This window comes from Rhododendron vialii, chromosome 13a (assembly GCF_030253575.1).
Source record: "Rhododendron vialii isolate Sample 1 chromosome 13a, ASM3025357v1".
Classification (NCBI taxonomy): Eukaryota; Viridiplantae; Streptophyta; class Magnoliopsida; order Ericales; family Ericaceae; genus Rhododendron; species Rhododendron vialii.
Window position 1 is genome coordinate 30,161,085 of NC_080569.1, and position 14,655 is coordinate 30,175,739.

The following is a 14,655-nucleotide window of genomic DNA, read 5'->3' on the forward strand; positions in this document are numbered from 1 at the left end:
ACACAAAGTTTAAAATATTCTCAATCTTTTTGGACCGAGAATATTCTTATTTTTCCATATATGAAAAAATCCATAGTTTTTTTTTTGTCAAAATATTTGAACTAAAAGAATTCTTATTAAACTAAGAATCCTCAGTTTCAAAAAATTTCATTAGTAAAAATTACTACCAAATGATAAACCATGTCCGTCGGTTATGATTCGGGTTTGGATACGACAACTGTAAAATCCAGATCAAATCAAGCCGTAAAATCCAGATCAAATCAAGCCGTTGCCAACTTGCCATAGAAGAAACCCTAAACAGAAACCCAGAACCCTTGGCCTTTGTCAAAAACGAAGAAGAAAAGAGAGTAGCAGCACAGCAAGCGAAAACCACTGCGATGACTTCAAGGGAACAAACAATGAAGAATATCCCTCTTCTGCTGATTGGCTGTGGAGGGGTTGGACGTCAACTCCTCCAGCACATCGTCTCCTGCAGATCCATTCATGCTAAACAGGTGCGTATCTACAAACAAAATTGAAATTTGAGATTGAGGTTCTGTTATATATCGAAATTTCTGTACATGTATGTATTTATGTATTGCTGTGTTTAGATGTGTGTATATCTAATAAGTCACATAATAATGCGCGGGTGCGAGTGTGAAAGCTTCTTTTAAAGATATCCCAAAGTACTAAAATTTACAAAAGTGAGTATTGAGAGGGCGAGTGCAGATCAAGGATTGCGAGCGGAAGCGGAGGACTTATGAAGGATTATGTGACTAGAGTTCGTGGCACACGCGATGCGTGCAAATTAGAAGAAAAAATCATTTGGGTGGAGTTAAATAAGTTTATTAGGAGGTACAAAGATATTTAATGGCCCAAATAATTCTTAACAATCAAATAAAATCATTAGATCAAAAAGCAAATAACAGAATGTATATATTTTTCAAACCTGTCCATAAAACTTATCTGACAATGGGATTTATAAATAATATCTTTAACTCATCAAAATTTCCCACGCGCATACACACAAATCAGCATAAGCTGCATAACAGACAATGCTTTCTCCTATCTCTGAAAGTACGAAGAAAAATAAAAGAAGAAAGAAGATTCTTACATGGTGGTAATTACTTCACTCTGTCTCTTCTTAATTTGTTCGTTTTATTGGTCTCGATTTGAAGTAGTTACATGTCAAATGCATACACATAGAAGCAAGACTGGATTTGATGATTGTGGGAAGATGGTGGACAGTTAACTCCTAGTCCCTTGAAAAGTGGTAGCACAAAATTCAAATCTTGGTCTTATCTAATTACTAACCTACCCAAAGCAGTTATGAGAAACAAAAGCAATTGAAGTGTCAATCTAAGAGTGTTTGAGGGACAATGACAAATATTGGGAGACACCAAACGGGTGCTCTCCCTTTATATATTGGAAAAGATGTTTTTACTATTCAGCACTCAATGTGTGTGCACGTGCTCGTGTTCTCTCTGATAGAAAGTGCCACTGTTTCTGCTTTTCGCTACTAGACGGTAAGGATATCATAATTTTGTGCGAATGCACTGTCCCGCAGTGTTGGTTCCAAAAGTTTTAAGCAGTGCTAGCTTAAACACACGTGAATATGTGTTTTGTGAAACTTAAAGGACACTTACGAACTTACTAACTCAGAAACTCTTTCACAGCTCACAAGCCTTGCATGGTCTGCCCCATGTTCGTTTGTAATATTGTTTATGCAGTTTTACAAATGGCTCCGGCGATTTAGATATTATGGAATCGCCTTTAACGCTATTTTGTCATTTTCAATGTGTATCTGGAAACAACCGTTAATCCACCAATTTCACAGTTGTCTCAGACACATATCTTATGGAAATTTGCCCCAAAAAATTAACTAAAGCTGCTAGCACTGGTTTTTTTCGCTGGTGCTCCAAACTGTTGGGCAAACTAGTTTTACATTCTTCAGAAATTTTGACAAATTTCTGGAAGCTGCTGGTGTGAAGTGAACACGTTAATCAATATGTGGCGCTGCTCTTGTCTGTGGGACATCTCCTGTTGGGGCCTGTTTGCTCAGCTTACTAAAATCATGGCTTTGAATCTTAGAGGTAAAAGATCACAAGTGCAGGACAATCACAGTTGATAAATGAGTTTTTTTAAGGAAATGAAAGTAAAGTGGAGGTAAAAATGAGGTCAAAAAAATGGAAAAAGAAAAAGATGGAAGGAAACAAAATAGAAGGTTGTGCAACGGTATCACATATTTTTGCTCTCTGAGGGAATTTCATATTAGTTAAATTGTGGTTCTGTTGAGTGCACTCCAATTGCCATAGAATTGTTATGACTCCATTGACCAGTGATGGATGGATGACCATCCATACTTCGGAGTGGATTTCTCTTCAATCACTTGAGGTCAAATTTGGTCGATTTATAATGGCTTTGCTGGCTAAATAGGACAATTCTAGTGTATTACTGCAGACTAAGATGGCCACTGTGTTTTTCGTATTGGTCCCATGAAGAAAGAGAATTGGGAATGCGAGGAAAATGAAGGGATACCGGTTGCCATCAGATGCATCGAACTTTAAGTTCTGAAGATCATAAAATCGCTTATAATTTGGTGTAGCTGAAAAAGTACATGCCAAATGAACTTTTCTTTTTCTTTTCTATCAAGTTTTAGGAAAAGCAAGCAGAAGTGCTTGTAATGACACCCCAATAGTGGAAAGTATAATAGCATTCTTCATTTTCTCCCCCTTGATTTTTGTTTTAAACATTTTTGGATTCTTTCAGCAATAATCTTGTGCTGTGGTATAGTACATGAATATATCCTCGAGCACGGGGCGTGTGAAGTAGATGGAATATTTTTTTTGAAGTAATTCACTCAATGTGATATCGAGCTCTCTAAATTACTATACACTTTGAAGCTTAGTTGCACAAAGCGGGAGCGGGATCAGGGGCGGAGGCAGGGGAGCAGAGGATCACAGAAGCTCCTTGTTTGGGAGCGCTGGGGAGAGCGTTTAGGTATGTTATAAAAATATACTTAAATGGTACACAAGTAAATTTACTAATTCGCTATTCATGTCGATTACAAATATTGTTTTAGCAAATATAGGTAAAATTTTGTTTATGCTAAGTACTTGAGCGAATTTGAGCTACTATTTTTCTATTATCCTATCATCGTATCATATTTTCTCTTACTTGGTATCTTGTACTTTAGTTTCTTTTGGGATGAACATGCCTAAGAGGTTCTATAATCTATCCTAGTTGGGAGCGGGCTACTTTCTCAATGGGAGCGAGGTTACTAGGAGAGTCTGAGGAGTGCGGGAGCGAGGTTCAGAGGTGGATTCACCACATGGATAGGAGGTTCCTGCAACTAAGCTTGGAAGTACTGCATGACTATACTAAAAGTACTGTGTAAAAGAATCGTATTGCAGCAAGACTGGTAATAGTGATTGACATCATGGTTCCATAAGCATTTTCTATGATTTCGTGTCTTATGTCTTGCTAATACTTGCTTTCAAGCCTGATCTATGGATCATAAAGAGGACTTAGGCATGTTTAAAGTCTGTAATTGCATGCTTGAGCTGAAGAATTTGAATCGGGTGACCTGGACTTTGTATAGGTTTTGAATTTTTTGGGGGGTATTATTAAGATTTCCTGATTATTCTATTCTTATGTGACAGAAATTGCACTTGCGAGTTGTGGGAATATGCGATAGTAAAACGTTACTCGTTCCATTGGATGTGTTCACCATGGAGTTAGATGATGCCTTTCTTCTTGAAGTTTGTCAGGCCAAGTTGAAAGGCTCTTCTCTGCTGACAGTTAGTAATTCAGGTAATTCCATTTTTTTTTTTGCCGTTCGAGAAAGGAGGGAGGGGGGTTGTTATGTATGTATAATCTTATGAGTGTGGATACTAATACATGACTTATTGATTTAATTTCATCAAAGAATTTTTCAAGGAGTTAAATTTCCCCCCTGATCTTTGACCTTTCTTGTAAGCATGGTAATTGGTCTTTCATGAATCGATATATGATTATACTGAAAAAATCCCTCATAAAAGCTCAAACTAGGGCTCTTGGCTGTTCAAATCTCATCAACTTGCTTACACGTCTTGTTATCTTATTGTTACTTGGACAGGTCAACATAAGGTGTTTTCGAACCCAGAAAGTATGGGAAAAATCATCGACATTGCAGCCCTTCTGGCTAGATCCACAGGTTTGTACAAATCTGAGCTGAAATGTAGGCTTCTTCTCTGTGTGCTTGAGGGCAAACTTTTGGATGGTGTTTGGAGGAATATTTGTGGCATAGCAGTTTATCTTCCCAGCATACCTTGCATATTTTTATCCACTATTTTGTTTCCAGCTGAAGGAATTGTTTATCGAACGAGGTTATTAGTTCCATATCCATTGAACTAAAGATTATTGCAACAGGTTTGACAGTCATTGACTGCTCTGCCAGTTCTGATACTACCGGAGTGCTCAGCCGAGTGGCAGAGTTGGGTTGTTGTGTTGTGATGGCCAATAAGAAGCCTCTTAGTTCTTCTATGGTAACTAACTATTTATGAACACCAGCATCTCTGTTTGTAACAGAAGCATTCGATGTTGTTTTGTAATAAAGCAAACACTATTATGTTGTTGATTGTGCTCCTTACATATCACCATGACGAATTGTGGGGAAGAATTCCTTAAAATGGTTGTTCTGCTAACTTTTCTATCTTGTGGATACCCGGTAACTCAGTGAGCTTTCATTGAAAGTTATACTTTTTATTGGCTTGCAGGAGGATTATGAGAAATTGCTTGCATGCCCACGTCGCATTCGACATGAGTCAACTGTAAGTGTGCCAATGTCCCCCCCCCCCCACCCTTCCCCCGCCGATGCTGTTAGAAATCTCTTCTAACAATAGATTCTTGTTTTTGTTTCTCACCTTTGAACATTGCCAGGCTTGGTGTCCTAAATTGGTAATTCTGTTGACAACTTGTGCTATATCCAAATAGATTACTACATTCTTGCGTCGATGATTCCAAACCGGTTAAAGATTTTGAGGTCTCTCTAACGTAGCTTTAAAATACCATCTTCTATGCTTTTTGACTATGTGAAGATGGGTCTACTAAAATTAGCAGAAAAACAGTTCTGAATGTCTTCAAGATAACTAGTTGAATTTCTGTAGATTTTTTCGACTTCCTTGGCCATCAAACGGTTAATAATGGTTTTACTGAAAGTGGTGGTGGTACTTGGAAGGTGATTTTTTAACAAATTGGAAACCTCTTTTTTGGACTGTTTTGTTTAATATAAGCTTCTCTAAGTAGCTTTGGCGTACTAGTTGCTTCATCTGGGAAAGAGCAATTATCCTGTGTACATATTTCTCCAAAACCTGCTGGCTTCTCCTGTTACTTCAGATATATCAGAGTTTTTTCTGTTTTTGTTCATAAAAATCTCGGGTCAATAGGCTTATCATTTCCCATCATTTCATGCTATGGCAACTGTGACAGCACTTTCTAGTCTCAATTATTACTTTCTCTGTTTATTTTGCTTTGACAGGTTGGTGCCGGCCTCCCTGTCATAGCATCCTTAAACCGGATGCTTTCATCTGGAGACTTGGTTCACTGTATTGTCGGGAGCTTAAGCGGTAGAAATACTCATGTTCTTTTTTTTGAAATCAGTTTACATCTTCTTTACTCTGGCTTGCACATCTAGAACTTGTTTGTTTGCAGGTACACTGGGGTTTGTAATGAGCGAGGTAGAAGATGGAAAGCCGTTCAGCCAAGTTGTTAGATCTGCAAAAAATCTTGGTTACACTGAACCAGGTCTGGTAAATTGTAGTCCTGCATCAGTATATCTGATTAACAGATTTATAGTGTTCTTGGTTGAACAAGTACAACTAGGTAAAAAGTGATCCAAATCCTTGATTTCAAGATCAATTAGGGTGTCTCTCCTTCCCCCACCCCACCCCACCTTTCACTTTCATATTGACTGTTTTCTTCTAAAAAAAACCAACACGTTCTCCAGCCTCGTGTACCTCCGATATCCCATACGCCTGGGATATGGAAACGTCTCGGATACGTGTCTGACATGCCCTTTAATCGCTGTTGACCGTGTCCCCCTTTTTTTATTTTCATGTGTTTTCCTGACACGCAAGTACACTAGCAATTCTTCTCGGATATGTAGAAGAGGGCAGACACGTAATCGACAACAATCTCAATCGTTTCTAGATCCAGATCAAGAGTGCTGCTGCTAGGATTCTCATTGATGAGTCCATACCAGATTGCCTGCCGTAGATCGAAGAGACAAGGTGGAATATGCTGCTGCTATCGCTGTGCGCTGCTGCTTTAGGAGGTGTAGGGTCTGTAGTCAAATAAAAGAATACGGTGTTCGTGGGAACAGGGCTTGCATGGGCTGAAGTAATTATCCATTGGAGCTTATGGTGGCATGGACTTGGGAAATCAAATAGATGGCCATGCTCTGCGTGGGCTATTTTATGGATTGGGGATACAGATAGGCTAGCATGGACTTATGGTTATTTTAAGGCTATTAATTCAAAGCTTTTACAGGCTAATACATGCTTCCCAATTATTTTCTATGGGCTTGGTCTGCTGTCAACCTCATTAGGTGACATATGGAGCAATCATAGATCTCCATGCTCTCCTTTGTGGGTGAATCAATTGAGGCTTGCGCACATGGTGCCTCGGCCTCGAGGCTACGCACTTAGAGAACAAATGAAAGGTTTTCCCAAGTGCTCAATCAGATTACCTTGAGACACCCTTTGCTCATCAAGGCAACTCTTAGCCCAAGCTTGTAACCTTCTCCACTTTACATAATAATTAATATTAGTGGCATCCTTGGCCCTCTTGAGCAACTCTTTTGGCGAGTGTATCCTTCGTTTGTCTTTTCTTGTCTTTTCACAAAGTGGCATCCTCACCCTTGCCGTGGTACTTATGCTTGATTGTCCCTTGGCTCAATGCATGGATCTAGCTGCTCCATTGACGGAGTGCACATCTCAAATATATGACACATTCTCTCCAAAAGGAACCTTGTATACTATCATGCCAACCCAAGTTATAAACATGCATACAAATCTTGTAAAAAGTAAAACAACCACCAATTATCAATGAAGGGAATAAAAGACTACTCTTGCAAAGAGTTCAGGAAATGGAATCATGTTGTATACAGTCAGTACCTCGTACTATGTCATGAACCGTAGATCTGAACATCTCTCCACAACCTCGACTTCTCCAAGTTCGGTTTCCCTCTTTCTCTCACTTGGAACAAACACACAAGGGGGTGGGGGAAAGGCTTCTTGAGTGTGGGAGTTTAGGTATTTATGGGGAAAGGCTAGGATTAATTGTTGCTCACCATGCAAAATCAAAGGCTAGGATCAAGTGCTGATCAGCTAGCAAAATGGACGGTTGGGATTCAAAAAGAATGAATGGCTAAGTTCAAGTATAAAGTCAAAAAGTGTAAAAACAAGGAATTGTTAAGGACAAGATCCGGAAAAAAAAAAAATGCTATTATTGAATTCTGGCTAATATTGCCTATGACAATGAAATATTAAATTGCCTTTATTTGTTGGATAACGAACTTGGAAAACTGTCTATATCAATGGCATCTAAATTCTAAACACCCTTTGACCAACTTGTTATCATTTAATGAAGGTTCTGCTGCAAGATTTTCTTGAAATTGGAAGAGAACCTTACTTTTCAATAAAAGAAAAACTTATTTTGGAACTTATATTTTTTAACAGATCCTCGTGACGATCTCAGCGGGATGGATGTAGCAAGAAAGGTATGGTTGTTCTGAGTATATATTTAGAGGGAGACTCCATGCCATCCTTCCTTAAGTTTCTTACCTGTAGCTGAGCGGAAACTAATTTCAAGGAAGTATTCCATCAGAGGGATACGTAATAACATATGGATACAATTAGTTGAACTTGTGCAGAAGCATTAGTTCTATTTATTACAACTGTCATAACTATGTACTCTGTAGGAGTTCTGGCATATAAACAAATAGTATGGTTGGTGGCATTCTAGAAAATCAAATCTTCTATTTCTTTCCTGTTTCGGTTATATCAAATATGAAGCAATCTGGAAACTGTTTGGAGTGACCATAACCTTGAAGTTGTTAACATGTAAATTCGAAGACTTTCTCTTGTGCACAGATAGTTTCCGTTACTAACTAAACAAAGCCAAACCAAGTCTTGTACTCTTGTGTCTGAATCAGTTGTTGGCTACATGAATCCTTTTCGTGATCTCAAGGGGCATATGTCCAGTTAAATTTGTTAGATACAATTTTTTTACCACAACATACCATGTCAACTCACTCGTAGCTTTATTGGTAATTCAAGTTAGTATCCAACTATACAGGGTCTCACTCTTCTAAGGAAACTTTATCATACTACTAGAAGTAGATGATGAAAAGCTGAAGAAGTGTGTTATGTAGGCTTATTTTGATATAGTTTATATTTGCAGCCTGTATTGATCAATAAGGTGTTTCCTATAATTGAAAACAGGCTTTGATCCTTGCTCGACTTCTTGGTAAGCGGATTGTCTTGAACGACATCAAGGTTGGGGAATGTGATGATGCTTTTTTTTTTCATCAACTTCCAGATCAGGTACGATCAGATTTACACCGATGAAATTACTGCTTCAATGTGTAGGTTGAAAGCTTATATCCTGAAGAAATGGGACCAAGTACAATGTCTATTGCATCTTTTTTGGAGAATGGCCTTCCACTGCTTGATAAAGGCATCCAAGAGAGGGTTGAAAAGGCTTCTTCAAATGGCAATGTGCTTCGTTATGTTTGCTTGATTGATGACTTAAGGTACTCTTCTAGTTCGTTTGCAATCAAGGTCTTGTGAGTTTGATATATGGTAGAGAATGTTTGTGTCTTTTACGAGGCATATCATCTGATTTGTGGACGATAGCAAGAGGAGAAACAAGTATTAGTAAAACCAAGTTTCATCAGAGGATGACTGCCACGAATAGTATACCGGCTGTCAGACGGATCATGGTCCTCAGAAGCAGTTTGAGGGGCAGAAGAGCTGGGAGGTGGCTGCAAAGAAGCTGCACGACGACGAGAGTAGACTAAAGGAGGAGGGAGGAGAGTAGACCTAGAGGTAGCAGGCAGTATATTAAACACTTCTAGAATAGCGATATAGTCCTCAACTTGCATATTTGAAGGGAATAGATTAATGTTTATCAAATCCTCTTTGGCTACAGTCACAGTTTTGGGGGAAAGGGAAAAATATGGTAGATGCTTAAGGAAGATAAGATGTCAAGACACCTACAACTTTTTGGTCACTATATCACAACGTTAGCCTTTTTTATTAATATAATATGACAATATGAGCCCAAAGTTTAGAGCGGTCCCTCTTTAGGAGAAGGACAAAGCAAGCTGAACTGAACGCACAGGGAAAGGAATATTCAGGAACTTAACCAAAGAAACCGTCATATGGAGAACAGGAGAAGCATCGGAGAGAAGATTAGTGGGCATCCAATTCGAAAGATGAGCTGCTGTGAACACAATTTTCCCCCGAAAACATAGAAGTACTAGAAGATCAGAAAAGAAGAGACGTAGCAGTGTCAAGGATATGAAGTTGAGCTTGGCCAATATCAAGTGCACGTCTTATTTTGAGCTTTGCCAACGCTTACTTTTCGTTGTTTCTACCATCCTTTTTATTGTACATGGTGTTCATTTTAGATGGAGCTGTGTACAAAGCTGATCAGTCTTCCCAGCACGCATGCAACAGATATTTTTGCATTGCCAGCTGACATAAAAATAAAATAAAATAAAAAACTGCAAAGCATCAATTTTTTTGTTTGAAAGAATAAAATTCTTCCCTAAGACCTACCTGATATTTCAAGTACCCCTTTCGACAATATTAATGTATTACTCTTAGTTACCAAGTTGGTGCACGATGTTACGTGTCACCTGCCCATCTGACATCTTTATGAATGGGCTAGTATCTGATCTCGATTTTCAATTTGCAAGCATAGTGCTTTTTAAAATAATGGCTCCAAAACATTTTTCTGTTGGGAAAGATCAAGGTACAATGAAAGGAATTTTGAGACTTCCTGGGTATTACTGTCCTTAGTTAACTAAGAAGACATCTTTTTTCTTTGTTTTTGCGCCAGTGTGCGGGGTATTACTGTCCTTAGTTAACTAAGAAGACATCTTTTTTCTTTGTTTTTGCACCAGTGTAAGCACCATTCCTTGTGTGTGGACAAGGCACAGTCTATAGTAATCTTGTACTTGATGGCTTCATCACGGTTATGTACTTCCACACGCTTGTCAGCCTTCCCTCTTTTATAGGTGTGAAGTTGGCATCCAAGAGCTTCCAAAAGACACTCCTTTGGGAAGATTGAGAGGAAGTGACAATGTGGTAAGCATTATTTATTTCTCTATTTGTTCCATCTTATACTTTCTTTTTTGTTTACTATGTCTCTTGTTTGTTTAATAAAAGAAAATTCTTGCTGCATACGATACCCAATGAGCACACAAACTATCAGTGTACATATCGAGAGTCTGGAGATTACAAACTTGAAATTTGGAGAAAAATTGACTGATTCTTGTTTTCTTGCATAGAGGTTATGGATGAGAATATATGGCGGACTCATGCATCATTTATTCGTACTTCTGGTGGAGTTGATTGCTTCACTTCTTATTGTCATTCATCCTTTTTCTATTTATTACTCATGACACGTGGAGAAGAAAGTTAACTTTTTCTGGAAATTCTTTTGGTGGCGTTTGTGGAATTCTTCAGGGAAACTGTTAACACTCCTTTCCTCCTCCTACCTGGTACAACCTTTGTCCTCACTTGCAGTTAATAGAGCTCTGCAAATTCGTCTATTCTCTGGGGCCTTTACTATTTTACCTCCCTTTTACCTATTGTTCCCTTCTTATACTTACAACGTTTAGAAAGTCCCATAAAAATACACTACTCTGGCATTTTTTGAAAAGCCACGGCGGTGAAACCACTTTTTCTGGTAGTGTACAAAGGAGACCCTAACCACCTAGGCACCTGTTTATAGACAAAGGGACTCAACGAAACTAAAAACATTATTACACCTTTCATAACTACTACAACAAGCATCTTGTAGAAAAACTTATCAGATGATGCACCATTTCCATCCTCAGGAGGTGACTTGAAGTGCTGGTTATTTTTTCCAGCTTTCTGCTGTTGTTACAGCAGAGACAGGTCTTTGGAAGCAAAGAAGTTCAACAGTTCGGAACATGCTTTCATTTTACCAGACACATGCTTGGATTTAGAAATTTTGGTCATCTCTGTGTTGAATCTGTTCTCATCACATAAGCACTTCAACTGTTTCCAGGAGGCAGAAGCCTCCTCTCTTGGCCTCTTATGCACTTCTGCAAAACTGTCAGAACTGAATCTCCATGAATGGATATTGTTCCTACATTTCTTTTGAGGAATTCCAGTATAACATCATGCAAGCATTCTTGCGTTATCCCTCACCTCACTAGGTGCTAAACAAGATATGAAATGTGACGATATGTATGCCTTGCTGCAGTTGGAGATATCAAGCAGGTGTTACAATCAACAACCATTGGTTATTCAAGGTGCTGGAGCTGGCAATGATACTACTGCAGCTGGCGTCCTCGCTGATGTCTTTGATGTTCAAGATTTATTCCACTGACAAATATTTTTGGTGCTGTAGTTGGAATCATCTCAGAGCTGTAGTTGCTTGATTGTATGACTCATCAAGGTCACTGATAAGGTATCGAACACCGAAAACATTGAGTTGAGATTATTGTACTGATAACTTGTGGATGGCACTAGTTCAAATTGAGCATATGGGAAAGGGTGCTGCTAAATACAACTGCGAATTTATTACATGTAGCCAATTCATAAAAGGAAATTTTTGGATTCCCTTTTATGAATTGGCTACATGTAGTAAATTCGCAGTTGTATTTAGCCGGGCCCATGGGAAAATATTAGGTACGGAGTATCTTGTTACATGGTTTGGTGTTTTGGAGATACGTTGAAGTTGCTTCTGATTGGTTGCGTGCTCTGTCAGGTTTAGAAACAGGTAATTGTTCGGAAAAAAAAATGAATATGTTTTATGTTATGGAGTTTACTATATAAGCAAATAAAATGGGAGGGATGGAGTATGTTTAGTTTAAAAATAGCTATGTAATTGGGTTAATGGGCGGGTTAGATTTTACTCTTTATAAATGGTCGGTTTATGGTAAATACGTTGGGAAAATGACGGCCAAGGACGTGTTTGATAATTAATACATTCCAAGGACATTTTCAGCATTAACAAATGTTCTCAGTATGTCCTTGGCGGGTATTAATTATCAAAACACGTCATGGGCCGTCATTTTCCCTAATACTACGTATCTAGCTAATTAGATCGTAAATGGGTCAGTAGCTCATTAAAGACCTAATCCATGCACAACCCGTCCAAGCTACCCAAACCTGCATATTTAACACCCCTAAGCCTAAGGTACAATGCATTTGTTTTTTATAATGCAAGAATTTTCGGGTCAATTTGTATGCATCTCAAATTAATTTTTATAGTCCGTCTCACAAGCGTTTCACAATTTAGGTGTATTATCAGCCCATTTATCTCTGTTAAAAAAAATTCTGAAAATGGTACGGGGATATAATAGGAGGGGAATATATGAAAGAGTGAAAGTTCGGTCCGGACAGCCCCGTGTGGGCCCCCTTTGCATATTTTTTTTTTGAAAAATCCGAACCGTGCATTTTATAGAGCCCGCAAAATAATGTAGTTACGCAAAAAATCAGCTTGTCCGAACATCGATACATATATCAAAAGTTGAGTTTTTACACGAAAAAATGGACGATCGTGACCAGTTTAAATTTAAAAACAGTTGACAAATTACGGTCGTTCATTTTTTCCTGTAAAAACTCAACTTTTGACATACTTATTAATGTCCGGACAAGCTGATTTTTAGCGTAAATACATTATTTTGCGGTCCCTACAAGATGCACAGTTCAGATGTTCCAAAACAATCGCACGAAGGGGGCCCACACGGGAGCTGTCCGGACAGTCCCCCTTGTCCAGTTGATCCAGAAAGAACTTTTTCCCTTTTCTGAAAAGGATACGGGATATAATAGGAGAGGAATTTCTGAAAAGGATACGGGATATAATAGGAGGGGAATACGATAGAATGGTGGACTATTATATACGGGTGACTGAGTTATATGGAGTTTGTTCGGGTATTTTTAGAAAGAGGGGATATCGTGTTATTAGTTGGTAGATATAGCATTTTAGTACATCCCAGCTAGAAGAGAGTTAAAAAAACACCAACACGATACAGCGCACCCAGATTGTGTATAGCTATATCGGGCTGAGCTCCCTTTGGCCTCTTGATTATTATTTTGATGATAGAAGCTTTAACTTTTAGGTGTTAATATGGAAAATGCAGAATCAAAAAAATTATTAGTACATTTTGGAGTTAGATTATGCTTCTACATTGAAAATTCGTCCGTAGAATTTATTCCACACGTATTATCCAAATACATTTACAGATTTTCATTACAATCTAAGAATTTACAATCAATAATTCGTAAGTTTTAGTAAATCATATGGTTCGGCTAGACGAGATTTGAGTACAAATTTTAAATCAAATCCTTGGGTTCGATGAGAATAATTGAAAAAATATAGTTATAGACTAAAGCTCAAAATTTAGTAAGACTTTAAAGAAAATAACAAAAAAATGTGACAAAAAATCACACACACAAAAAAAGGCCAAACTAGCCTTTAAAAATAGCAAAAGCTAAAATCAGCCTATAGGGCTGACTATAAAGGGTCAGCAGTGGAACTCATGCGCTGTAAAAAGATAGTCTCCATTCCGTCCTCCAATGCTTGTCAGGCTTTGGACGCAATGCTTTATGCAGTGAAGCTAAATTACAAAACTAGCCTTATTCATGTGTTATCCCTTATTTTGAGTCTTTTGACCAATTCCAGTCATTCAGGTCTAAGATTTCAACTTGTATTGCTAAGTTTTCGAGAGTTTTTTTATTTTTTTTTACCTTTTTTATTTTATAAATATATGTCAACTCTTTAGAATTAGCTAGTCATCTCGGTAGGAGGAGTTTAAAAAGTAAAATATTATGAAAAAAATAAAAGATCACGAAAGACAATTTTTTTAAGCAATTTTCTATTTTGTTTTTAAGTGTTCTCTTATCTTAATTTTTTTCTTGGTTCAATTTTTATACTTTCTTAATTCCTTTCATTGACACAAATGATTGCTCCCTAAAATTTTGACAAAAAATAAAAAAGATCACTTCAATTTTGACAAAAAGGTTAAAAAAAATCAATTTTTTTTATTTCTTAAGTCGTCATTTGTTTATTTTTTCTGTCTTTATTCATTTTTTCGCTTTTTTTTTAGGTTTGTATCAATTTCTGATGTGATTATTCACTATTCTCGACAAAAGAATTAAAAAAGTAAAAAAAGTTATGAGATTAACAGTAAATTTTCCTATTCGTTGACTCTCCATATTTCTCTTGTATTTATGTTGGTGTTTTGTCATTTTTCTTTAGTAGAGTCTTCTGCTAATTTCACAGCCTCTTGAATATCCATTCCCTTTATTTCTCATTTCTCTCAGTAAAATATTTCATCCGTCCACATTTTTTAGTCTGAGTTAGCACTTTTGGTGTCCCAAAATATTGTCTCACTTCCAAACCAAAAAGACTATCGTTAATGAAAGCTTT

The 14,655-nt window shown here is 37.6% G+C and overlaps 1 protein-coding gene across 2 annotated transcripts; it reads left to right on the forward strand.

The window, feature by feature from the left end:
* The first annotated feature begins 170 nt into the window (after nucleotides 1–170).
* LOC131312491 (homoserine dehydrogenase) lies at nucleotides 171–11,749 on the forward strand. Of its 2 annotated transcripts, none has more exons than XM_058340275.1 (13): nucleotides 171–244; nucleotides 277–494; nucleotides 3,642–3,792; nucleotides 4,097–4,174; nucleotides 4,390–4,505; nucleotides 4,737–4,790; nucleotides 5,498–5,585; nucleotides 5,671–5,763; nucleotides 7,698–7,738; nucleotides 8,463–8,516; nucleotides 8,610–8,773; nucleotides 10,265–10,334; nucleotides 11,482–11,749. In XM_058340275.1, the coding sequence occupies exons 1-13, from the start codon at nucleotides 181–183 to the stop codon at nucleotides 11,605–11,607; spliced, it is 1,317 nt and encodes a 438-aa protein (XP_058196258.1). In that variant the 5' UTR covers nucleotides 171–180; the 3' UTR covers nucleotides 11,608–11,749. The 2 variants fall into 2 exon arrangements, with proteins under 2 accessions (XP_058196258.1, XP_058196259.1); XM_058340276.1 differs by lacking the exon at nucleotides 11,482–11,749 and adding an exon at nucleotides 11,090–11,221.
* Nucleotides 11,750–14,655: the final 2,906 nt, after the last annotated feature.